The following is a 27,383-nucleotide window of genomic DNA, read 5'->3' as shown; positions in this document are numbered from 1 at the left end:
TTTTCAATTAACCCTGAGAGTGCTTAAAAAAACTTAAAAAATCTAGTTAAACTCGTAGTCAAACCTACTTCCAACTATGTATTAAACTCTAAAAATTATCATTATACTGCGAAAGTGGGGCAAACTTCTGGAGATGTCACCTGGGAGGTTGGAATCCTTCAGGCTCAGACGATTTCACGTCATTTTAAGGTCTGTAGTGGCTTCCCAATTTCCCAAATGAACACTTCATGCAATTGCACCCTTTCATGCTTAATGACAACCTACTTACACTTGACTAGATTGTGGCATATTTGCTCAAAGCTTCTGTGAGTACTGCACTCTTAACATTTGGGGACAGCATAGGTTGTAATGGAAGAGCCCATTGTGTTTAGTTTGATTAAATACTACATTTGTTTCTTTTACTGCAAATCTTAAGACTATAGCATCTGGTGGTTTCTCTGAAGCTTTCAGAGCAGAACTGAATGTATTCACAGTGTTCATGTCAACCATAAAACAAACAGCAAAAGTGGTTTATTTTAGCCACAGCAGTCTATAGCAAAACAGACTCTCCTCCAGCTGTTTTTCATCAGAAAACAGGTCTTTGGACTTTGGCTTCTGGGTCACAATATGACCCGTAAAACTCAGAGGTCCAGGTGTAAAGTAGCCAGAGCTGTCAGAGCTGCTGGTCTTGGTTGACATGCTCAGATTAGGTACACCAAAGAACACCAAAAACTCAGCCCAATGAGCCTCAGGAACCAAAACCATTAAATAACACAAAGTAAATAAAAAACCTTACATATTGAACTATGATCGTCTTTGATTTGTTTAATCTCATGCTGATTAAATAGACCCTTAAACCCTTTTTTTAAAAGTATAATTAGCCTGTCTTGACCTAGAAAAACAGTATTTACCATTGTTTTTCCTTTCTATCAAGATCAAGAAACAGTCAACTATCTATAAAAGGCTAAGGAAAATCCAGTCTAAGTAAACAAGCTAAGCACCATCACATGGCCATAAATTAGCCCAGTGTTATTGTAAGTCTGAGCTTTAGTAAGGGGTATTTCTAAAGTAATGTGAAGGCAGCACACCAATCAAAATGAGTACCGCAAATCTACTGGGTATTTAGCAAGACTGGATCGGCTGGTGGTGTCACGGTGAAGTATGTCATATTTGAGACAAGTTTATTCCTTATGCACAAGAGGCTTACTGTCATTTCACTCCCTGTGAACAAAAGACCCTCTGAATACAACAATTGTTCTATTTTGTCTTTTGTTTTTCTGTAAGACCTTACTGACCGCACCCCAATCCCTATTAGCAGATTTATTCCACTAATAGGGATTGGGAACGTGAGGGGAGCCCAGGATATCTGCAACACAACAACTTGAGCAAGCACAAGTCATTCATTAACAGAGTGGGGGTGTGGTTAAATCTTCAGCCAGGATTTTTGTTTCACTTTACACAGCCTCTCAAAGGCTTACAGCGAATCTCACAGCAGTCCCCAAGCAGCACGCTTAAAACTTTTACAAGGCAAAGCTAAATGAATTAATGCAGAAACAATTGCTTTCAAACCTCAGAGGCAGAGAGAGACACTGGTTCACGTTTGGTTTAAACAAATGTTTCATGACAAATGGAAGTGTGCCTAGTTTGTACAAGAGAAACAAGGCTTGTTTTAACAAAGTACAAGAAACATAAGGATGAGTAGCTGTTTTCGGCAACCTCTCTGATGACTTGTACAATGTTTTCCCTACAGGTTCATGATAGATTTTTGTTGTATATGAAAATTCTTTGAGATTTTTTAGGTATCAACTTAAACTTTAAAAAACTTGATAAATTAACTGTCATTGCTAGGCTGATGGACACAAATACCAAAGAACACACTAATATGGTACATGTGCATTGTACATGGAAGCAAAAGAGGGTTAAAATGTCATTAATTACATAAATTCAATGCCTTGTTGTAATAAAAAAAATTATTGCTCTCTGTATATTATGACATTCCCAGGAGAGGTTTTCTAATGGGAGGAACTGCAGGACACTTCAATTTCTAGACCCCTGGGGCCTAAAATAACTAGAAGAAGAACTAATCTAGTAAAAGGCAACAACAAATTGATCAACTAAACTATAGTGTGCTGTACCTTCAGACTCTTGCATGAAGTCTGTTATTGAAAGAGGATAGAATTAATTGAAGCATAAAACTAAATGAATATCACCTAAATCACAGTGAGAAAAACACACCTGAATTTTTCTCTTCTTGCGGCTGAGGCTGCCTGTCCAGTCACTAAAGCGTCTGATGCGGTTTTTCAATGAATCTTTCTTCTGGAAGCCAAAATCAAGCCCTGAACGCCCCTGGTGCAGGTCCTGGTCAGGATAGTGGTCCAGGTTCTCACTAATAGTGTGGGCTTTGGGCCTGCGACAGGGTAGGGTATAAGATGAGTACTGGCGTGCCTCAAGACATTCCTCTTCTAATGGGACATCCAGAACAGATGCAAAAGAGGCCCGATGTGGTCTCGGACCAGGTGGAGACTCAAGTAACTGAGATGACAGGTCCCTGGATGTGGGAAAACTGGCAGCCAATGTAGAGTCTCTGTACAAGTCTGTAATTGACATAGGAGGGCACTGTGCTACAAAGGAGTCCAGTTGGTGGATGGGGGATGGCACTAAAGTTCTGCTGCCTGAACAAGACTGGTCCTGCTCACAGAGTTCAGTGCTAGGCCCCCAGGGAGAGTCATACCAAGAGCCCTCAGAGCTCAGAGAACTTCCTTTGCTAGTTCTGGCAGTTGAAGAGGTAGAGGCTGGTGGTGGACCGCCAAGGTGGTCTTCTTGTTGACTCCCACTGGAACCAGGCAGACTGGGAGTGGATGGAGACTCCAGATTGGGTGAAAACTTGAGGAGCTGGACGGGCCCTGTGGCCTCATCCAGAAGAATGGGATTGCCCGAGGTGTTCGTGAACTCCACCCTGAGACTTCCATCCTTCTTAATCACTACACGTGGGCTACTCTGTTCTTCTAAAACGTCCTGATCCGTAGTGTGACCATTCAACGCATTCCCATTGAGCTCTGCACCATAAGGATTGTCCTCATACTTTTCAAACACGTGCCTCCTTTGATTGCCACATCCTGGTGATCGATGCCAGTGATGCTCCCTGGGGCTGCCCCTCGATCCTGTTGGGATGCAGTCACAGTGCCGAGTGGAGTAAGGCTGTTTGCTTTTGGGAAGCGACAGGCAGCTGCGGCCAACACACCTGGCCTTGTACCCTGAACTCACTGGGGCATTTTTCCACCATGTGTGGGGTGACAGAGCATCATCTTTGGCCAAGCGAGGCTTCAGTGAATATGGCTTCTGTTTCCCAGAGAAGATGAAGCTTGTGCCTTTGGGGGCTTGAATGCTGTAGTGGCTCTCTGAGTTTCCCATTTCAACCTGAAAATGAATAAAATACAGACCTACAGTTAACTGAAACACTTGGGGCACTCATATATAACAGAATAATATACCAGAGCTTTAGCTAGCCTTTTTGATAGTCAAATAGTAACTTACGTTTTCACATGACTATTACAAGAGTTAACTATAATAAAAGGGAGTTTTACAAAAGGAAAATTCTAAATATATTTAAGCATAATAAAAAGGACGTAAGGGCCTTAAATAGCTTTTCTTAATTAATAATAATAAAAAAAAGTTATATACAAAATGTTGAACAACTTATTTTAAAGGTGACAATGAAAATTAACATTTCCATTAAAAAAAAAGGGTTCCTCTGTAATTTTATTATTGACTGAACAATATTTCAAACTCAAAAACACTGATCAGGAACATAAAAAGCGAAGCAAACATTTCATACATGCTGAGTCAACTTTAAGGAAGATCAGATGCCCCCATATAGATAGCCTGTTGTAATTAATTCTCTAAATTAATCTCCCTTAATAGCTCTGCGGGGTATTTCATAATGTTTATTGCAGAGAACAGGAGTTGCAGTTATCTGTTGATGAAAAGCCAATAAGGGCATGATAAAAGCTCACCTCAGCTTTAAAAAAACAAAAGTGGGATCAGAATAAGATGTCTTTTCACTAGGGAAAATGCAATTACGCCTTCCATCAGATCATGGAAAGTAATTACTTGCTGTTTCGCAGTTAATTGGTTTTATTTCACTTTTCTGTAGAAAGAAAAGGAATAATATAATAAATGGCAGCTGGTGTCATTTATGAGTATGACCATCTTACGGATAATGATTTACCCCTTCAAGAGTTTCCACATTACATTTACATTAGCAACAGGCAGCCTCACGTGCAGTTATTTCATCACAATGCTTACAGAATATAAAATACAGTCAGAGATAGTTAAAGCATGTACTTCTACCAAAGTGATTACATAACGAGTGACGTGGAGGCCATTGAGTCTTTGCATTAGCACACCAAATGGATTAAGGATTTAAAGAGACAACAAAATGCATGCAGGAAGCTACACCAACTACAAATGAAAGTAAAAATTACTTCCAGATATGAAAGGCCAAGGTTGTTGCACTCACCTCTTTGAATCGTCTTCTAGTTGCTACGCGTGTGCTCTCCGCCTCATGGCTGAAAATAAACTCATTTCTCAGGCATCTCGCTCATCTGAAAGATACACGGAGAAGTTGACTTAGTGCTTAGTTTTTTCCACTGTGCTATCATTTACTTCATGTAATGAGAGCCATGTTTGATAACAGGTGTGCTAAATAAAGAGGAGATCTAATCCCTGGTATTTGGCAGTAGACGTTGTTTGTAGACAACACCTTTTTGTTTCTAACAAAGATGAGCAGTGCAATGCTGAACACAAAAAAGAAAAATGCTGTAATTCTTTTTTCAGTCAAGCTCTCTACAGATCCAGATGTATTCATAAATAAAGAAATCTGAAGTATCAAATGAGCCAATGGAGTTGACTGACACAATTTTACAACTGAATAAAGCATCCTTCTACCAGATCAAATTTCCAACAGGAAGCAATTCAAACTAAACATTCTACACATTGACCTATCACTCAATGACAAGCTTTTTGTTGAGGCACAGTGTGTCCGGCAGCATCTTTACACAGCGTGACTGACTTGTGCATGTGTGTAACCTAACACCCCTAAATTCAAGTACCTCATGCTCCTAGCAGGCTTCCACACAGTGCTGACTGCACTAAGCCTCGCAGCACACAAACAGCATGTGTAGGGTTAAAGTCGAAACACCCTAACCTGCTGGATTAAGGGATCTGTAGTATTAGAAGTTTATCTTCTCCTGCTTGGATGCACCTTGACTGTGGGGTGAGATTGAGTATTGTTGGATAAGTAAGTGGCCTGTTAACAAGGAAGGGTACATTTGAGAAGAACTTTTTAAGCAAATGAAGAACTGAATCTTGAATTTCAAGCAAGAGAAGTGCACCTAATGACAGGGGAGAAACACTGCTACCTTAATCCAAATAAGGGCAAAAAGTAGTATTTAAAGGTTAAGTGTAAACTTGGAAATGTGGAACCAGGTCAGGTCATGAATTTAAACCCACAAACCCAAACAGTTTTTCTTCCTCTGATACACCAAGAATTTACAGCTTTGTCATTCTGGTGATTTAAGGGCTTGTATAGTCTAGACACCCATGGTTCTGCACACAAATGGCCCAACTCAATTCAAGTCATCATTAACCAGATCACTGTGGAAAAACCCTTTTTTATACTCAACTGCCCACTTTGCTTTTGCAAACCAGGACGGGAGCAATCACTATGCATAAGCACCACCTGGACTCAATATTTTGTTAGCATCAGCAACTTGCGATGACCAAAATTAAATAAAACACTGCATTTGGCAACAGTAGGCCTGAGAGTGAAATTATCATTATTGAATTAATCCAAACAAAGCTGTGTCTCGAGTAAAAACTAAAAAATGCTGCCAGGGCATATTCTAATACCAGTTGTTGAACTTGTCACAATGACTGCTTTATTTAACACCATTGAAGCCTTTGCTTGCAAAGTTTATTCAGGCATAGCAAGGCTGCAAGAATGAAAGGCCCAGACGCTTGCCCATACACAAGCCCGAAGACACACGCGTTTGCCTTCTGCTGTGAGCTGAACTGGAGTATTGTCTGTCTGCCTTCTGAGAACAACAAGACAAGTCATCTTTTTATCTGAAATCCACTGCTCTTAGTCTTGATCCCTCTCCCTCTTCCCTTCAATCCTCTGTTTCCAAGTCAAAAGGCTTCCTAAAGGCCATCTGCTCAGAGGCCAATAGACCACTGGCACCTTGTCGCTCAACAGCACACCCCAGTGACCTGGTATTCTTCTCTAGGCTACCCCACGGGCAACTCCCACACAAGTTCCAAGTTTAGTCTAACATTGTGTGCATTTCGGGTCTGGAACTCAGAATAATGGTGAGGAATGGGACCACACCTTGGCACTGGATAAACAAAGTTTGGTACATGAGGTGCTGAGGATGTAGCTGCCTTTTTTCATTCATGAGGGCCAGAGGCCGTCTGTTTTTAAGGTAAAATCACTTTTAAATAAAGCACAGAGGTACATGCACCGTCAGGTCTTTCAAATGCCCAATAAGACCCTGACGACCTTGAATTTAAACTTGAGAAAGCAAAGTCTGAATAAAAAAAAGCAGGACAGAATAATTATCCAGATGGTTTTATGGAAATATATGTTTCATTATAATTTGATTTTATGCCTTAACAACAGATTTGTAAAAAAGCAAGGGCTTATAGTTTACCACACGACCCTGGTAGTGGGAGTTCTTAAAAAGAAAATACCACTTACAGGTCCACTTCATATTGTTTAAATCCAGACTTTTAATCTTCTAAACTATTCCAGTGAGGGGGAAAAAAACAGAAAAAAAGGGAAACATGATTACTGGAGCCAAAAGAAAAAGCCACTTTATACATCATATTTAAGTATCCTGCGGTTGTTTGCTTGTAAGAAGCAACATCAATCTATGTATTCCTTGCTGAAAACTCCCCAAAGCCACTAAACATCCATCAAAATGTTTGTTAAGTGTTATTCAGACTTTTTCATTATACATTGTAAAATTTTGTGCTCGCAACTAGAAATTAAATGAGGCTGCTGAAAGATTTATTAACATAGAGCATCTCAGAGTGATTCCAGGACAGCAAAAGTTACTTTCCAACAATGTGCTTCCACCAAACAAGAATATAGCAATTACAGAAGGAGAAACAAAGTTGAGACAACATGGCAAGTTTGTCAAACACAATTATTCTCATGAGTGAATGTGACTCAGTCGCACAGTGCAGATAAACTTGAAACAACTGTAATGACGGAGATGTTTGACCTAAAATATTCCCTTGTATCCTAATTTACAAAAGGCACATGCTGAGAGCTGAAAGCAAACAAAACAAAAGCTCCTTTGTACAGATGAGGGTCTAAACAGCACACTCAAAGGCAAACACCCAAAGTAACCCACACCTGTGCATGTGGACAAAAGGATATGCAATGCAAAAAGTCACTTCCTAATTCACTTAGTATCGAAACAAAGATAGAGAAAGATAAAACACAATCCTCAATAGGCCTTACCTCTGCAGGTTGGGCTTTAATCTAAAGGCTCTTTGAAGAGCTTGGAAGGGAGAAATCTAGCCGGTGTTCTCTGATCTCAAACTGGATTCTCCCTGCAAACGCTAGTTCACTCTTAAAGAAGCAGACACACACACAGCATTTGACTCAGACACATGCGGACACGCAACCAGACAAGCAGGAGGACACGTGGAAACTCCCTCCCGGCTTCAGGGGAAGCAAGCGAATCACACGCCTCTCTGGGTAACCATGGGTAACAGAGTGCGGAGAGGAAAACCCAAAGAGGGAAAAGTGAAAAAGTTCTCTTCAGAGGACCTCTGAGGAAGCAAGGATGTTTTATAGTTTGCAGTCAGTTACAGTCTCTAGTGCAAGGAGACAAAAACAAAACTCTTCAACAGTATTCTTGTTTTTCCAAGATCCAGCTTTTCCGTTGGCTCACAGGAGGATGCAGAAGTTGTTGAAAGTAAAGACGCTTTTCCATTCCTGAATCAAGCAATTGGTCGAGACAAGCTCTAACGTAACAACTGCCTTGGTGCTTGGGAGGGGCACTGAGGGTGCAATGACTGGAGCTCTTGTCTGACCCTAAATACCGCAATGACCCCACTGGGGGAGGCTGGAGAGGCAGCGAGCCACGGGAGAGGGAGACAGAGAGAGAGTATGTGGAAGAGGAAAAGAGGGGTCATATGGTTGGTGAGAAAACAGCCAAAAAGGAAATGCTCAGCGAAATGCCTAAGCTCTTCGAAAGTTTCCCCAGGCTAGTGAGAACAACATGAGCAACAAATTTTATGACTAATATATATAAAGCATGAAAATCTAAGGATTTCTAAACCTTTGTGTAGATGCTGTACCCTAGCAGTGGGAAGGATAGTGTGGGGGCCGCCCAAGGAAAAAAGAAGGAAACCACTTCAAATTAAGCACATTAATAATCCATAAATTGTGCAAAAGTTTATTAAAAAAAAAAACATTAAAATGTAAAAAAAAATAATAATAAATCTTGTATCAAATATTCTACACTTTCAAAAGTGTACACCATTCTTATTACCAATTTTGTTTATAGAATCTAATCTGCATACACAGTTTTGTTGTGTACTTAAATATTCTTAAGAATTACAAAAAGCCTGTTTCAAAACTTTAAACTGAAGGAATGAAGTTATTGAATCAGGTATTAACTAGAATAAGCAAACGCTATGAGAAGTAGATTAAATCAGGAGGAAAAAAGTTGTTTACTTCTAAACAGATCTTTCCAATCCTTAAAGAATATCCTACTCAAAACAACTTAGAGCCACGAGGTTACTTTGAACTGAAATGGTCCAGAAAAACAAGTCTGATCGACCTTACCAAGACTGCCAGATACAACAAACACATCCAAGATTACTTAGGATCTTTAGTCAAGCACATATGTGATTGAGATGAAAAATCATCTCAGTGCTGAAAAGCTATTGAGTGTCATCCCTTTGCCACGCTGTATGAGCAGATGTGGAATAGCATTTCATCAGCCTGCTGCTTGACATGGAGACGTCAGCTTTGCGACACAATATCAGCGGCATGTCCTCATAACATTGTTAGCAGCACAATAGTCCTCGTGGCCCAGTCTGAGCTCCTCTCAAAAGCCTTTGTGTAGCCATAGAAGCTGGCATTATTGGTCAACACGCACGCTTAGAGCGTCTGAGCAGCGTGACGACTGAAAGGCTTTAAAACAAAAGGCTGTAATGCATATTCATATCTAGCAGGTGCTGGTTTAATTCCCGCCGACCAGAGTCAAAGCAGGTCGCTGCTTAGATGATCAATTACAGGTCAAAACAGGCCCGACTCTGCAAAGTTTGATTAAATTTCTAATATTAAACCCTGCACATACTTGTAATTTCTTTTAAACTCCTTAAGCTAATAAAAAAAACTGTATCATGAAAGTTTAAGGTCACACTGAAACAATTCGTCAACTAAACAGTTCATTGTGTTCATTGCCAGACAGTGTTAGCTTTTCATAGGAACACAAACAGGAAGCGTCCAATAAAAGCAGTGGACTCAACCAACAGTACCAACAGGTCACGTTTATTTTCTCTTCAACACAGGTTTACTCTCAATAAAGGCTTATATACATGAAAGTATGTGTTGAAAACAACAATGCACCGATGTAAATTTGTTGATTTAATTGCATAACATAACTACAAGTATTGCACGATATCACAGCCAAGGTTAGGTTAAACATCAAATAAAAAATGTTTACTGTTCAACTTGAGGGAGAATACCTTTGTTTTACCTTAGTTTTGCTCTGTAGTTGTGCTTCTTTAGACATTGTTGTTTATTAGACCTTTATTTAAGTGAATATCTATTGAAAAGGCCATGTGTATTTATTTTTGTTTGATTCTTGGGTTCGTATTTTTTTTGTGCAATAAAAAAAGCTAAAAAAGCAGCAACTTGTTATGCAAACTTAAGTCTGGGGTTGAAGTAAAAGATTACATGTATTATCTGTAATAATCATACATGATAGAAATAAAATAGTTTCATTAGAGCAAAGCTCTTCAATGGACAGTAAAATACGGGTATTTTGTTAATAAAAGTGTTAATAGTTCTAATATTGTTCCCTTATAAAGAGCATGATAGTGTCACTCTTCTGTCTGGAGGTCATTATATAGTTTCATACTATTGATTACTTCATTCTCCAGAGACAATCTGCTGCAGTTTGAGCTCAAATATTCACTGGCAGGAAAAAAATGGATTCCAATTCCTCATTTTAGGATCAATTAGCAAACTGACCCACCTATAAATACAGATTTAAACTATTGAGTGTCTGGCCTTCAGAATGATAAGTGGATTGATGAAGGAAGCATGGGCGTCGACTGATGGAATTTGTTTAAACTGGGAGGCTTTAGGGTGGGGTCAAAAGTCAGGTCTTTTGTCTAGGGCAAGGTTCCTCCCACAAACCTTTACTCCTTGTCATTTCTGGGGTTTATCATACAAAGAGATCCAAATACAACACTGAAAAAGCTTAATCTGGATTAAACTCTCCCTAATGAAAGTTCTTTAGAGATTTAAAATTAGTCTTTCATGCTGGTGGTCATTTAAATTGTTTAAAGTTTAGCTTTGGACTGATTCTTGCTGTAAAGAAACCCCTGTCTGATTGAAATAAGACACAATGGAAGGAGGTGAACACTATACAGATACATCTGCCAATGAAGGAGGGCGGGTGAGTGCAAAAAGAACACAAGAGGCACAGCTTTTTGAATTCAGCTGCAAACTTTCTCAACTTTTGTTCAGAGAACACTTAGTTGGATTTTTCAGTTTATATCTTTTGAGTGACAATAGAATGCATAGTTCTTAAGACTGCTCTACTGTAAAGTGTCTTGAGATACCATTGGTTATGATTTGGCGCTATACAAATAAAAGATTGATTGATTGATTGATTGATAGTTGCATGTTTGCTTGTGCATGTTCGAGATGGAGCTGGAAAATGGCAGGTGCACATCAGCTTTGCATCAGTGATAATTCAGAAGCGTATGGACAGAGGAAAGTCAATCGAGGGTTAAAAATGTGAAAGCGAAAAAACTTGTGCAAGTCCACATCATGCACCCCGTGTGCCATTCCTCAAGAGCCGCTTGTTTTTAGTAACACGATTCAACATATTATGGATATTCTGACTTTACTTTGATCAGTAAAACTGCATTTTTACTTTGTTTTTGACAAATTCTGGGGGAACACCAAAACACCTCGGTTGATATCATCTCTGCAGGAGAGGATTGTTGTGTTCCTGAATTTGTGATGATATGTTTGCCTTCTTATCTCTCCTCTATCTCGGTCTCTGACGAGGAATGTCCTTGAAAAAAGTTATCTTTAGCTTCACTTTTTAATCACAGACCGTTAAAACTTGCTAACCAGCATTAACGTGTGTTCTTGTTCAGCTGCGGTCATTTGGAATTGGTGATTTCTTTAAAGATTAGAGGTTTGAAACTAAAAAATGAGGTTTGGCTGTCACTGGAAACTTTGTTATTGTGGCAAATAATGACACTGACACAAATTAAATTGCTGCTAATTTACATGGTGAAATTGGCATTATTCCCACACCCTAGAAAAGCTTCAATGCAGTTCTTTAAGACTGCTTGTTGACAATTTTGCAATTAAAGCAGTAGTTTCACTGCAATTAACTCATTGTTTTGGACAGTGTATCCTCAGTCAAGAACTTTTGGAAACATTTACTCAGTATTTATCTAATTAAATCCCTATTTCTTTACTGGGACTAGCGCTAATAAGTAGTAAAAAGAAAGAACTACTTAAACATATTTGTGTGTATAAAATAAGAGACCCTAATGCTCCTGGGAAAATCATGAAAACACAGGAAGAAGGGCAACCCTAACAGCTGTCTGTACCTTATATAAAACAGAAAGCAAGATATGGAAAAATCTTTCTGTTGATTAGAGATAGAAAGTGTTGGAGAGAAAAAGAAAGGAAAGCAGTTTTGCTTGCTTTCAGCAAGGGATGATCAATAATTACCAAACCTTATTCAACCTTCTCATGAATTACTTTGTATATTTTCTCCACGTGTGTGAATACCAGCATAATTTAAACACATGCTGAAACTGTATCATCTGCACTGGAATTGGCTATGGCTGTCCTTTTTGAGCTGCAGGATCATCCGTCACACAGAGTGGGCTGTTGGTGATTAATATCATCAGCCAGCAACTCACTCACTCATTATCATAGCAGGAGACAGTGTAGTGCGGTGTGGCAGTCAGGTGAGACACACTCCTCGCTCCCCGAGGTGATCCATCAGAGAACAATGGCCGATGTACTGCTAAAATGAGTCGGCAGTTAGAGGTCACACAGAAACCAATGAAGGACCCTTGAAAACAATGAGTGCGAGAGGATCTGAGAGCTATAGAAATGCGTACAGATATCGATGTTCAAATGGTGACATAGGGATTCACACATACATGTTACGACACAAACACTACAAGCAATCAATCACCTGAGGTAAAAGGGGAGCGAGCAGAAATCGATTACTCTGCATTTTAACAAACTGAATGGCTCAAAGTGTCCATGAATAATAATACATTTTATTTGAAAAATCAGTGCCTTTCAGGACACCTAAGGTCACTTTACAGTGCATAGTATAAAACCACAGTGAAGTAAATCTCTAAACTATAACTTAAAGGCCAATAAACACATGCCTATCTAGGCTAGTGGGGCAAACAACCAAGTCTGGTGTTACATATGGCTGAAACACACACATCCATGGACACACTTGCTAACCTGGCACATACTGCTGTTGGGGAGGACCAAACAGTCTTTATCCAGATGCTCTGTGGGTAAATATAAGTGCATGTCTGCATGGCTCCAAGTCCCATCCATCAACGCCACAGGCGTGCATTAATCCCTCTTTACATTCCTGAGGAGCCCTGACGCCAAAGGAGACGTGGACTCGTAGCCTCCCACCATCGCGAGGTGTAGGAGCATCACTCCCATCAGTCAGTTTTTGCTCATTGCAAGAAATTGACTTTATCCAAGAATCTGTTGGCTTTGCTCATGTTGATGGATCACTGACATGTGACTCATGCTCAAAAGGCCATAGGACGCGTTAGTACTGATAGAAATAATGATTCTAATGTTATCTCCCCCTGCCAAGCTGGGCCATATGCTCACATTAAATTCACGCATGGTGTTGGCGCCCCCTTTTGTGGTCAAATATGGGCCAGAATGCTGATCCCAGTCAGATCTAAGTCAGGTTAAATAATTTCACTGCATCTAATCAAATAATCATGTACTATTCTTCTCACCCACTTCGTTACAAGACCATCTCCCTGTAAGTGAATGGCATAACTGGAACAAATTGGACCAAAAACAGGTCAAAGTACTCTGTCTCAAACCTGTTTACATCATGTCAAATGACGGCAGAAACATGCAGTGACAAAACTGGCAAGATGATAGTTTTAGTGCCTCTGAAGTGGTCAGGCTTGCCTGGGCCTGTCTGTCTAGTTTGCTCATTGTGGTCAAGGTTAACAAAAATAACAAAGGAGCTTTTGCTCAGCAAGACATTAGTGGTCATAACCACAGAGGCCAATAATGACCATATAAAAGCCTGTCTTGTAGCTCATTGGCTGGCCTGATGATTGGTTCCTTGCTCGAAATGGTTACCAGGTGAAAAAGCTATTAGTCATCAAATCTGGGAACTAAGCTGAATAATAATTTAAGTTTCATGTGGTGAACCTTGCTTCTTTTTTACTCAGTATTTCAAAGCCTTGACAGTTAAAATAATGCCTGAAACAAGAGCAACTCACTACAAACAGGCACGATTATCTCTCCTACAAATAGGAGGATTAGGGTGTTTAAAAGAGCTTTGGGAACTGCATTGCAAACAGACAAGTGTCTTTTTTTTCTTGCAATGGCAAATCCAGACTGCATCAAATATTGATTACAGAAAGTAATTTATTACCGTTTTGATTGGAAATTAACCTGATGATTCATTCCCTTCTTTTTCACTGTTGACTGGACCGGAGTATAAAATAATATATATACTGTGGTCATTCTAGTGCAACAGGCTGTAGATGTCCTATAGGACAAGTCATAGATTGTATCAGACGGCAGACCTCCGTCAGTGTGCTGTAAACACAGGACTGCAGTCAGAAAGTACTGAACAAACCATCAATCTGGAAAACTCTGTTTAGACAGTCTTGGTGCTTGTTTATGAATTGAACATGCACCACGTACGTTTCACCACTCACTTCTGCTGCATCTAAAAAAGAATGTAACCCCCGCTGGCAGTGCAGCTCATAAACACAGCAAGCTCATGTGAATCTCAAGATGATGCTCTGACGTATTGTCCCTCCCAGCTACTCGCTCTCACTGTTAAACTGGCTGCTGATCAAAGCAGGTAAACTCTGCTAGCAATGAACAAGTTGAAAACAAAGGCAAACAACAATGGCAAAAGCTTAATTCATGTTATCATGCAATAAATGGTTTGACTTGTTGTGGCCGGGTGGAATTGGCAGCTTGTGCTACAGAAAATGTGGAGGGAAATGTGAGCAGGACCGTCAGCCTGGCAACCTGAGAGCATGCATGAGAATACAGCTGGTGAGGAGCCAAGTGCACACACAGATTTAAGTCATCACAGCTTCTACATGTCTGAGACTACTCTGCATGTGTAATTTAACACAGGGAAACTTTAGAGAAGGTTTGGATCTCAAAGACCATTTGTTCTGGCCTCCGAAGGCAATGTGTGTGGTTCCTGCCTTTGTCGATACCCCTACATATCTAATGAAACATTGAAACAGTCAATGCATTGACCCTAACTCTAGCGTACACATTTAACACACATATCTGTGTTACAAATGTGATAACCTGGAGACTTGTCAAGGTTGTACAGTCAGTGTTTCGACAGAATTCAGCTTAGGTGGTTTAAGCTCCAAAGCCTACAACCCTCATCAGGATAAGCAGGTATCGGAAAAATTATCAAAGGAAATTGCCACGACTCAATAAAAGCTAAATATAAGAGTTTATCGTTTTAAAGTGTTTGTGATCTAGCAGGATTTGAACTATAAAGACCTACTCTAAGCTCCACCCCCCTCCTGTATGTTCCTGTCAGGTTTCTGTCCAAAGCCACAACCACACAAGCTTGAAAGCACATCTGATATCAAAACACCAGATCGCACAGAAGCAAAACAAATGCTGACCTGTCAACAAAAAGGGTCCGACTTTTCATTCTTTTTTTCTGAATACATGATGTATTGACTACTCTCAGGATAGAAGGACCATATCACCCAGTATAACAAAAAGTGTTTCTGAACATAATTGCGGACTCCACCTCCAGTAAATTGATGCTGCCAATAGAGACCTATTGTTTATTATAGTGAAAGAAAGGTGTTTGTGTCTCAGGGGAAAAATTTAAACCACTGCAAGCATTGTTTGCTGCAACACACATTTAACACCTGTGGTGCCTTTTAGTGCTGCCAACAATTTCTAAAGAACGCAGAAACGTGAGGTAGTGAGTGATCTAGTTACTATGAACCAAACTGTGTCACATAGGGATGTAACGATTCACTCAATTCCTGATACGATTCGATTCACGATACTGGGTTCACGATACGATTCTCTCACGATTTATTTTACAAAATGGGGACTGTATATAAATGACTGAAAAATATTCCTTTATTTTTTTTGGGAAAATACTATACTATTTTTCATTGTCAAAAGAATCCCTTGATGAACTATTCAAAACAATGCAATTTAACTAAAGATAAATCTTGAATGAAATAAAAAAAAAAGGAATAATACAAATGAAGAAGAAGCTTATTATTTAAATTCTGGTTCTATTGTAAACAATAATAAACTGCATAATAGTTATTTTTCTTTTTAAAAGTGCAACTGAAAATGTATTTTGTGCCTTAACAATTGGACTAAAAAAACAAAAACAAAAAAAAAAAACAGTCATTTTACTGTATTTAGGTCAGATATTTGTTTGAACCAGCAGAGGGCGCTGGTAACCCAGTGGTCGGTTGGCATGCAGATATTTTGCAGTTAAGAAGAGAGGCTATGCTAGCAGACAGAGCTAATAGAAAAACGTGACTTTTACAGATATTCACGTAATATTACAGATATTCTTTCGGTGCTAAAGGGGTAATGAATCATTTATGAATATGTTTAAGAGTAGAAGGCGGCCAGAAAGAAAGTATTAGCAGATTTCGCTCGCCGCCAACACTTCTGGGTAGCGCCCTCTGCTGGTTAAAAAAAGTACTGCGATTCAATTTTCACAGCATCGATGTGAATCGTTATACCTATGAATCGATTTTTAACTGCCTTACGATTAATCGTTACATCCCTAGTGTCACATATAAGAAACCAGTTTCAAACAGGCTGACTATGAACACACGAACATTTCAGAAAAAACTCATCCAGGTTAAGTGGGAACAGGTTAAGCCTCTTGAAAATTGCGACGTAACGTCAGCAAGCACCACTCTGAGTAAACCCAAATGTCAAATGCCAGATTAGATTTCACTGTTGAATTATCGCAAGAAATTAGCCAGGAGCTTTTCCCAACCCATAATCCACAACAGGTGTTGGTCAAAGCTAAGGACCAGCAGTTTTGTTTGACTAGTAAAGCCATAGCAACAACAAAGAGTGACCTGTGGAATTGGTTTTTCTGGTCACATGGAAACAGAGGCACATGAGCAAGTTTGATGACCGGAAAAAATTTGCGGACTGATCTTTGTAAAACAAACTCCTTTGTCCTGCTCTACAAAGCCTTTTCTTAGGAATGTGACTCATAAATGCTGATAACCTAAAAACTAAGCCATTGCATGCACCGAATTGCACCTTGTCTGAGGGCACGGAAAAGCTCATCTAAGCACTAACAGCTGTGCCACATGTGGACAGCCTTACTAACATGATTTAATTAAGGTCCCTGCCAAAGTCATTATTAACCCATTCATACAGGGAGGCTTAAGAACATCAATAAGGATCACTCATTATACAGTTGTCATGCACATCGCTTGGTTAGCGCTTTCACATGATTACTGACTAAATCAAGGAACAGCTAGAGGCTGACAAGCTTTCTTTTCTGATGATGAAACATTGCAGGCCGCCGTGTTTGATTTTATTCGGCAAAACAAATTCTTCAACTAATCAAATCACAACTCCCAAGCAGATGAGGCAGCCTTGGTGGAGTCCCTCAGGACGGGCCGGCGGAATCGACAGGCAGATGCTCCAACCAGCAGGGGTCAGAAAAGGTCAAGCTCTTCCATTACGAAAAGGACAAGAGTGGCCTTTATTCACAGGCTTCTCCTGAGCAGGGGGAGGGCTTCGAGGGCAATGGAGAAGGATAGTTAACCCTAGAGGCAAACGCCTAACAACAAACCCTCTACTGTTCCTCCTTTCCCTACTTGTGGAGTAAGACGGTATTCTCTGAGGAGACATTTGCTTCATAAAGAAAACGATTCCTGGGCAATCGGGACACCACCCAGGCACCACTTTCTTTAAAAAAGAACAATGACCACAGAGGCGCACAGCGGTTAAGGTACCAACCTGATGATCTTACTTTTCTGTGGAAGCACTGACAATCTCAAAGTAAATTCCAAAGTAGCTCTGGCATATGCAGCAGGCATACATGATCACAGATTTTCAACATTATTCATGATATGTGAAACTGTACCTTGGCCTTGGACTCCTGTGGCTAGCCGTAGCACAGCTTGCCAAAAAGCCTAGTGATGCAGATGCTGGTAACAGATTGGAAAGAGTGAGTCTTCTCGCTTGTTAAAATACTTCCCAGCTTAGAGAGAAAAGCCTGTGGCACTGCATGATAGCATAATTAGCAAACGCAGCAGGCATGTCTGGAGCCAAACAAGTACCAGTAGACACACACATGATCATCACTTCAGAAAAGATGCCCATCGACTAATGACCTCCTTTCTTTTGGGCAACACTTAAAGGCCAATTAGGAGTGCAGGGAAATGAAAAACAAAAGGCTGTGCTAATTTAAGTTTCCACTAATTAAATCAAAATCCCATTGACTACGGGTAAACATCAGAAATATGGAGTGAAAGAAAACACAGAGAGAAATGAGGCTAATAACATAAACTGGCGGAGTAAGTAGAAGCTCTTTGAACACCCCGTAATCATCCAAACTGTCAGGAAAACCCAGTTCCTTAGATTTCAGACACCTATTATTAGGGTAAGTCTTGGCCGCGCCAGTATAAACATATGTGCTGTAGAATATTATTAATATTTTAAAAAGGGAACCACAAGTTTCCACTGAAGCAGATTTCTCCACGCGAGCAGACCACAAGGCTCGCCACTGGAGACAAAATCACCACTCGCACACACAAATTCCTACTGTGGATGACAGGCATCTCACAGATGAGAACAACTTTCAAAATAATGTCAATTCTCTGCTGCGCTTGTTAAAGTTAGTATTTTGACAGCCACTGTCAAACAAGATCAGACTTTTGCGCTGAGGAACTTAGGGATGTGCGCTGTCACACTCAGGAGAAAAGACATTGACGGACAAATAGGCAAGAAATTAAGCTTCTCAGTTAAAATTTGTATTGACAGGGACGATGAATTGCAATAGCCTGGACACCAAAGTGCCTCCGCCGTCACCGAGTCAAGAACCCAACATCAGCGACACATTAGTCACCAGTCAGGGAGTGCTCTGCGGATCACTAACCTCATGAGACCGTGAATAAATGATATCACCCTTCAAACGGGGAAATGATTTATAATGAATGACTTCACAGGCATTCACCACACAGCGGATCCTGTCACATTCAAAGCAAATTTCAACAAGTTTTGCCAAAGGGAGGCTCTTAAATGTCGAAATATACTGAATCTCTCAGAGACGCTTTGTTTGATATACCGAGAAAAAGGAAACCTACCAAAAATACAATAAATGAGGATGAAAAAGGTTAATTGTTATGTAATTGCTTATTCAGCCAAATAGACTACAACAAAAAAAGGGCCAGGATGAGCAAAATGTGGGCTAATATCGGCTTGCTTATAGTTTCCTTGCGGCCATTTTATATAAAACATAGGGATAATGAGCCAATTTCACGAGTGCCACCAAAAAAATTTAAGGCATTGTGGTACTCACTAGGGATGGGTGATATAGACAAAAAAAATGATCCTGATAATTTCTGGTATTATAATGATAACAACAACAACAATTACGATAAATAAAAGCAATAAATAAATAAAACTATTCCCAACTTAAAGTATGAACAGGTGCCTTACAAACACAAATTAATTTTAATACATCAACACTAGACACATAAAAAAGCCTACAATAGCTGCTGACTCAAAGAGCTCAAGAGCTGATACTTTATGGAATACATTTTTGCATGTGGGTCATACTTTTAGTGTTATTGTATGGAATAATTAATTTTCTCAGTTAAAATGAAATTATTTTCTTAAAAAAAAAAAAAAAAAAAAAAAAAAAAGCACATGAACAGCAAAAAGAACTCCAATAGTGTTTTTACTGCTGCTGAATTGTTTTTTTTTATATCTGATAATGAGCTACATAAAGTTATGGTTGATAAATATATCTCTGATTTCCTATAACTAAACCAGATCAAGATGATGATTTATTACTTCAGGATATTTTTGTTTAATAATCACAATATTTACATTACCGTGTCATGGGACCAGCTTTGTCTTGTGAACACGTGAAATATGATTTAACAATATTGCGTTTCACAAGTTGGGACGAATGAATAGTGACGTTAGTTTAATGCTAACATTTATTTCACACAACGTGTGACATGTTCAGCTTTTATCCTTCCATGTAAGTGTTAAAACTGACCATAAACAGTAAGCCATGTACTTTTTACTTGGTCTAATAAATCCTTATATGGAGTGGTTAGCTTTAGCTCTTAGTCCAATCTGTGTGTCGGTGAGTTAGCTTAGCTTAGTTAGCTTTAGTTGAGTTTCCGGTTCATAATCGTTGCTGCAGGTTCATCTCTGTCACCGTGTTTGTGGGAACTTTGGGTGGATCTGGCAGAGGAACTTGGACTGGTTCCCTTTGTTGGATGGTTGTCTGGTCTTAACCAAGTAGTGGCCTATGATCTATCACAGCACGGCAACTTCAGGTAGCTGTGACGATTGACTGATTGATTATACTTTATTAATCCCCGAGGGTAAATTCCGTTTCAGTTACATCCCGACCAAAAAACATGAAAAAACAATCACATATAACATGGGGAACATGAATGGGAAAACCGCCATTTGTATGTGTGTGTTTGTGGGAGGGGCGGTGGTGACGGCGCTTCCGTGAACAGCGCTCTGCTCCAGAGAATAATAAGTTGATGACAAAATACTTAGGGGCAATTTTGGGCCGTGGCACAAGGTTTTTAGGGGCATTCTTAGCTAAATTCTTGGACAAATGGCCCGTGGCCTTCGCTAATGGAAATTTATCGTTTCTATCATGGGATGACATATTCTTACCGGTGAGAATGTTTTTGACGATATATCGCATATTCTTAGTGCTCACTATCTGATTCATAATGTATCAAAAATACAAAATATAACCATTGTGACAGAACATTCTGAAATGATTAACGAGAAGCATAACGTCACTACTGATAAATGTATTATCCATTTGTTACTTCATACAAGTCAGTGGACTGGAGAATAAAGATAGATGTTTTGGGGGTTTGAAGCTGAATGTTATATCAAATTAGTTTCCTGTAGAGTACAAGACTGGAAACCACATTGGAACGGTTGCTGACTAAGCTGCTCCATCGGATGTATTTCTTAAAATCCATAGCTTATCTAGATGTATGTGAGCACAGATAATGTTTAAATTTTGAAATAAATATTAAATTTTTAAACAAAAATGTATTATTATTAGGAATGAGAGATAATTCTCTTTGACAGGTTCAAACAGCTGTTGGTCCATTTTTCCACACAGAAGCAGTCTAAACTGTTAACATTATGTGCAACATCTTCCACTTTTGGGAGGATTCGTCTGGAAAAGCTAGCATATGTCCTTTTGAGTGCATCAAACCACCTGGGATGTTTGAGTAGATGTGAGATGAGCCACGCTGCCTAGCTACTGTTGAAGACACAGAAGGAAGGTGGTAAGTGGTGACCGCCACATGGGGTTTAATGGCTTTAGCAGCAAGCAATTCCTTTACTGTAGGTCAGCGAGAAAGACAAGGTGGTATTGATGCAAATCAGCTTGTGACTTAGGACTAAATAAATAGTGTACGCATTGTTTTTAAACTGATTGTGTATTACAAATCCCAATACATAAGTTGAAGTAGTTTCCCCATCAGCTATTATTAGTGTCTGCAAAGAGAAATAGAAGATCAGTAGGAGGCTGTAAACCAAGCACAATCTTGGCTCTCACACACCTAACACCATTAGGATCGAGAAGCTTCTCCAATAACACCTGAAGGTCAAATGCCATTAATAGCCTCCGGTGTCCCCTGTGCTCACATGTGTATGTATGCTGCATTTACAGCAGCCTGTCAAACTTGGTTGGCCAGCTTCAGGTTCGAAGAATGAGTGTCTCACACTTTGATGAACCTGGAACCACAATGAACTCCGCTGTACCTTCAAAAAGATGCCCTTATGGGAATGCCTGTTGGCAGCTGTGATGTTGTATGTGAAGGGGCATGTATTAATATTGCACACATGTCCTAAGGTGAAAGAATGAGCAGTGACCAGCACTCTGTGTAATCTGCTTGACTTGGCTTGAACCCCCGCAAGGACCAGAGCCACTGGTAATCCTGACCTTGAGTTTGTGTGACCGTTGTGTTCTTGTTGATGTTAGTTGACGTTCCGTTGGGTATATTCATCTATTACTGAAAAAAGGTATTGCTGTACAACAGTGAATACCAAAGTGTGGGCTAAGATATTGGAGTGGGTCGGGCCCATACTTTCCATGACCACGATAAATGGCCAGAAACTAAATACATAGGGCAATGAGAAGTAGAATATTACCAAAAGTATCAAAAAGTTAGATGAAAGAAATCTAATAAAGCACAATAATTATTTACTTTAGATTTCTCTCAGTATTTGAACCCTGATGATTCCAAGCATCTGGACACATCAGTTGTTAAACGCATGCCAGCAGCAACTTCAGACATGCCAAATTGAGCTCGCCAAGCAATGAGTGAGTTAGTCCTTTGGGTCAGTTGGAACAACTCTTGTGCAACACGAGAGCAGAGATCATATGTCGGGAGATACAGAACATTAAAACTATGAGCGACACCAAAGGCTGCTCCAATATAAAGCCAGGAGAGTCCACTCCATGTTTGAGCAGTCGAAAAAATGTGCTTGTACACAAAAGACTTTTGTTCTGGACAATATTGATTTAAAGACAAAACGTTCTTCTAAAGACTTTTTTTCCAATATGCATCTTTAGCATCAAGGTTCCTCACATGGTCTTCACCTACCAATAACTAAAACTTGCATGCTAAGTTCAAGAATGTTTTTAACCAAGTTTAGACAGACACTTAACTCTTTGGGGAGGGACTTTTGAGGGAGCCTTAAAAAAGTGTGTCGACCAAGTGTTTGCCAGAATTACTGCTGACCAAAAGCAGTCTCTATTTACATTGGTTGCAGGCCAAATGACTGAATCAACATGACAAAGGACCTGAAGCTAAGAAGTGAAGGGAAAAGCGTATCTTGCTCTGAGAACAATAAGTCGCTTGGTTCAGCTAGAAAATGAATGTTATCAAACTTCAAAATCTTCCTTAACAAAGATACTCCAGAGCTCCTTCATGTCTGTACTAAAGCTTGGAGAACAACATGTATATGGGTACATAATACACTATATGATGGAAATAACACCAATAACATGAAAGGCAGCAGTTATGGACTTGTGATTCGAGGTAAATGATGACAGATGTGTTGTTGCGGAAGCAGAGGCCTTGATAAATGGGTAACAAAATACACTTGGAATCATAAGGCATCAATGATAGATTTATGTGCATCAAAATATTCATTCCCAGTTATATTGCGAAAAAACCCTAACATTTGATGTGATGTGTTTTCTCGATCGTAATGCAAAAATACCCATTATTTGTAATAATGTTAAAAGGTTAATTATGTTTTTTAGCCCAAATTAGATTGACTTCATTATGTGATGAAAAATATTAATATTCTCAACAAAAGCACAAACTGAAGAGCATGGTCTTTCAAGGTTCTTTCTAAAACCAACAAAAACCCACTTAACATTTCCCTAGGAACAGGTGGGCTGCGGTTGGATAAATATGTACCCACAATTGGCTTCATCGATCATATAGGACAATGCAAGACACGCAGTGCCAAGTGAAGATCACATCACCAGGCACTCTGGGTTGTAGCACCAGCTGTGTTTGCCTTTCTAATAGTGCTGCAGATAGTAAGTAGGACCTTATGGCTACTGGACCGAGGTAGAGGGATCAATCACAATATCTATTGTTGTGGGGATTGACTGGTGAGCATGCAGAAGGCCAATGAGTGGGTGTGGAAGTTGAATAGGGCATTTCCATACAAATAGAGCTGCTGAATCCCTGTCAGATGTGCCATCATATACCATCAGAAGCACGAAGCTATGGTAAATTAAAGTTTTTGTCAAATGCTGTAACATTTGTTGGTATATTTCTGAGGCACTGGCTATCCGTACAGTTGCCGTATCAATATACCAACATTCTATCCTTACGCAGCGCCCCTATTTGGCCAGTTTAGGTCACGTGATAGGTCAGTCATTGGCCAGTTTAGGTCACGTGACTAAGAATAAACCTTTCCCTAACCCTAATAATATTGGGTTATACCCTAACCCTAAGATGCTACTTACTTGTACTTTGGTAACTGTACCAATAGCACCGGGGGTTGTCCGTACGGCAACCATACAAATAGACACCTTCTATTTCTAATCAGAGGTTCAGGCTTTTTTGTATAAACTGCATTATTGGTTTTAAAAGATTAGCATTTGAGAATAAAAGATTAGTAACAGCTGGATCGTCAAGCTCAAAAGGTGGATCAATACACCTCCAAATGCTCCTCTACAAATTTTTCATTTACATATATTTACATACTATTTATATACTATTCATTGTTCACACATTAAGACAATCAAACAATTTTGGCATATTCAGAGCTTGCAAATAACTAGCCAGGGTTTAAGTGCTGAGACGGCACCCTCCCCAGACTGAAATATTGTATGTTGTCGAGAAAGCTCACAGGAATTACATGCACTGCTACTCAACTGGTGCCATGGGGGCCTTTTTGCGGCACACACACCAATCCCCACATGATTTACACCACCATCAATAAAAAAGCTGTAATGGCTTGTCTAGCAGTTATTTCCTTGGGGTTAATCAAAGTCTGAATCATAAAGGAAGTCCATTCCTTGTTAGGAAGTTACCTCACCCCTATCTTCACCTACACCCCAATCTTCTGCATTGTAACTCTGACTCAAACACCTCTTCTTGCCCCACACCCACTCTCATTCACTCTTCATTTTCTTTGGTGGTTCTTTAGCAAAAGCTGGTGACCCAGAAGGAATGTAGTTCAGATCAGACCTGAACATTTAATCTCCTCAAAGGCGAGGTGGCTATAGTTGCTGAAAGGCTGCTTAAATGAGTGCATCGCTTCAGCTGGGATGTCACACTGCTGAGCTGGACAGAAGGTTCCTGTAAGTGCAGCAGAGCGGCGGATCTAGGGTTGGGGGCTAGTACACAAAAGTACAGCTGAGTGAACAAATCCCTCAAAGTTGTTGTATGTCCTGCATGTAAGTGTGTATGTGTGTGCATCCAAAAACCCAGTTGCCACAGCAAAACAAGTTAAAGCTAGACCCACTGAATTATGCGGTAACGGGCGGCACAAAGTGTCTGCTTTTGGCAGTTTTTCTTCGTTGCAGCGTACAGGTGACATTTTTGACGCAAACTACCAATGTACCAATGTCACGTCAGCAAAGTGTTCGCTATAGCTTTTTGAACAATAGCTGTGTGAACCCAGAAAAGGGCAGAAGCCAGTCACGTGTTTTTCCCTCAAGCATCTCGCCCAGAGCCGTAAAAGAAAAATAAAAAATACAACGTCTGAGCCACAATGCTGTCAACGCCAGCTTTTAGTTCACCTGCTTTTTATAGCAACCACTCCAGACACTGTTCGGCTATACATCACCAGCCACAGACAGAAAAAAAAAAAACATCCAGAGGAACAAGAAGGCCAATATTTTGAGTGCACACATTTTCCAATAAATATACCTTAAACCAACATATGAATACCCCAAGGATGTAAATCTGGCCCAGAAAGGAAAAAGTCTGACTTTGCCTGACATGCTTCAGCTTTAGTCCTTATTCCCCCTGCAGGGGCCCACTACCAAAAGACAGTAAAAGCTCTTCATCACAGTGTGACAATAAGCACAGATGTTACCAGTGCTTGATAAGTCACAAGCACAGCACCTTATAAGGAGAAAAGTGTGCAGGAGAGACAACGTGGAATTAAACATTGGAGTTTTTCGGCCAATGTGCTGCAGAGTTAAATATGACAGAGGGCTTGCGTACTATGGAAGCCCAAAAGACTGTTCTTTGGGAAATAAATTTGCATTATGACCATTTTCAAAGGCAATACAGTTTGGAAGCCCAAAATATTCATAATTAAATAAATAAAAACAATATTTTGAAACAAAAATACCATTTTGATAAATAATGGACAAATATATAATATGGCCATTAAATTGTAAATTAAGGTAATATTATGAAATATGTTTTATTTTTCTTTAATATCTAATTATTATTATTTTATTGTAATTAAATATTTCATAATGATTATTTTAACAATGTCATACTTTTTGAAATAAAGACTTTATATTTAATTTCCAAGATTTTTTACAAAGTCCATTTTTATTTAATAATGTCCTTTTTATTTCATAAGGTCGTTTTTCAGTAAAATGACTTGGTCTGTCAATCAAAGCTAGTGGGTTGGACCTCTGCTTGATCCTTTAAGATCGATTAGTTTTCCTGGACACCGGTCATGGCCGTTCTTTGACCGACACAGTGGTAGAAACGAGGTGTAAGAACACATTATAATGGGAAAGAATATAAATAAAAGTATTAATAATAAAAAATAAAGCAAGAAAAGTGCTGGGAGATGCGAGATGCTTGAATGTATTCATTTTAAGTGAGGGAGCGGGTACATGCGCGCGACCGATGCGTGTGCGTGTGTCAGTGGAGCAGATGTGTGTTAAGTCCTGAGTCCAGTCCGACACGGCGACCAGGACAAGTAGCGAGGTTTATGTTTACAGTGCAGGTAGTTAATAAAGTACAGCTCTCCTACACCAACACAGCCTGTTGTTTCTGCGCAGTTCCACTTTTATATGAGGTCTCCGGGATTTAACACCGGAAGACAAGCTGCATTGAGCTCTGGAGAGTAAGGATCTCCCTTGTGTCTCCCAACCACGGTTAGGAGATGAAAATAGGAAAGGTTTAAATAAAAGAATTACAACATCCACTTGGTCCGTGAATGGATAATAATCTGGGTTAAGGGTACATTTATGTCATCAAAACATTTCTAAAGCCACAATCTATCTTGAAATAAGGCAATTTGCCACTAAAATATACGAGATGTCCGCCATGTTTTGCATTGAGGAGTCAGCAGTCACATGACCTGACGTCAGCCCGTTGAAAAGACAGGGCGGGACACGGACCCTCAGCGTCAAAAAAGAACACCAAGTGGTAAATCGTGCGTAACGTGCGTCGAACACTGACGCTAAGGGGTCCTGACCGATGGTCAATATGTGGCGAGTTGGGGATGAGACTGTGTTGCTCAAACATGTGATGCACTCGTAGCGAATCGATGCTGAAAGTGCTGCTGCTCATGTCTGTGTAAAGGATCAGCCAATGACATCTTAACTTGCTCCACCTCATGTGCTTTGATTGACAGACCAAGTCATTGTGCTGAAAAGCAACATAATGAAATAAAAAGGCCATTGTGGAAAAGGACATTATAAAATAAAAATGTGTAAAAAAATTTATTTAAAAAAATCTTGGAAAACGACGAAAAAAAAGTACGACATTGTTAAAATAATCATTATGAAATATTTAATTATAATGAAATAATAATTAGATATTAAATAACAGTAAAAACATATTTCATAATAATATTACCTTATTTTACAATGTAATGGCCATATTATGTATTTGTTATTTTATTTATCAAAATGGTATTTATTTCAAAATGTTGTTTTTATTTATTAAATTGTGAATATTTTGGGCTTCCAAACCGTATTGCCTTTGAAATTGGTCACAATGCAAATTTATTTCCCAAAGAACAAAACTGATCAAAAAAGCACAAAAAATGATAAGACAAGTCAGAGAATTTTTTATTTTTTTTTTAAACTGCACAAAGCAGTACCTTTCAATCTGATGGTTTTCTTTCTGGAAGTTCCAGTTATAATTATAATACAGCT

The 27,383-nt window shown here is 39.5% G+C and overlaps 1 protein-coding gene across 7 annotated transcripts in view; it reads right to left on the bottom strand.

Moving 5' to 3' along the window:
• The window catches only part of tiam2a (TIAM Rac1 associated GEF 2a), a 97,989-nt gene that overhangs the window by 36,131 nt on the left and 34,475 nt on the right, over positions 1-27,383 (bottom strand). For 6 of the 7 annotated variants that reach the window (XM_028437237.1, XM_028437234.1, XM_028437238.1 and 3 more), the window contains exons 2-3: positions 4,499-4,583; positions 2,215-3,396 (exon numbers count right to left, since the gene is read on the bottom strand). In XM_028437237.1, the coding sequence (XP_028293038.1) occupies positions 2,215-3,390 (1,176 nt within the window). In that variant the 5' untranslated portion in view covers positions 3,391-3,396; positions 4,499-4,583. Of the gene's footprint in view, positions 1-2,214; positions 3,397-4,498; positions 4,584-7,507; positions 7,636-27,383 lie in introns of those variants that run through there. The other variant, XM_028437235.1, reaches the window with a different exon arrangement.

The sequence above is a fragment of the Gouania willdenowi genome, chromosome 22 (assembly GCF_900634775.1).
Source record: "Gouania willdenowi chromosome 22, fGouWil2.1, whole genome shotgun sequence".
Taxonomy (NCBI): domain Eukaryota; kingdom Metazoa; phylum Chordata; class Actinopteri; order Blenniiformes; family Gobiesocidae; genus Gouania; species Gouania willdenowi.
The sequence above is the reverse complement of the archived record's forward strand: the minus strand, read 5'-3'. Positions and strand labels throughout refer to the sequence as shown.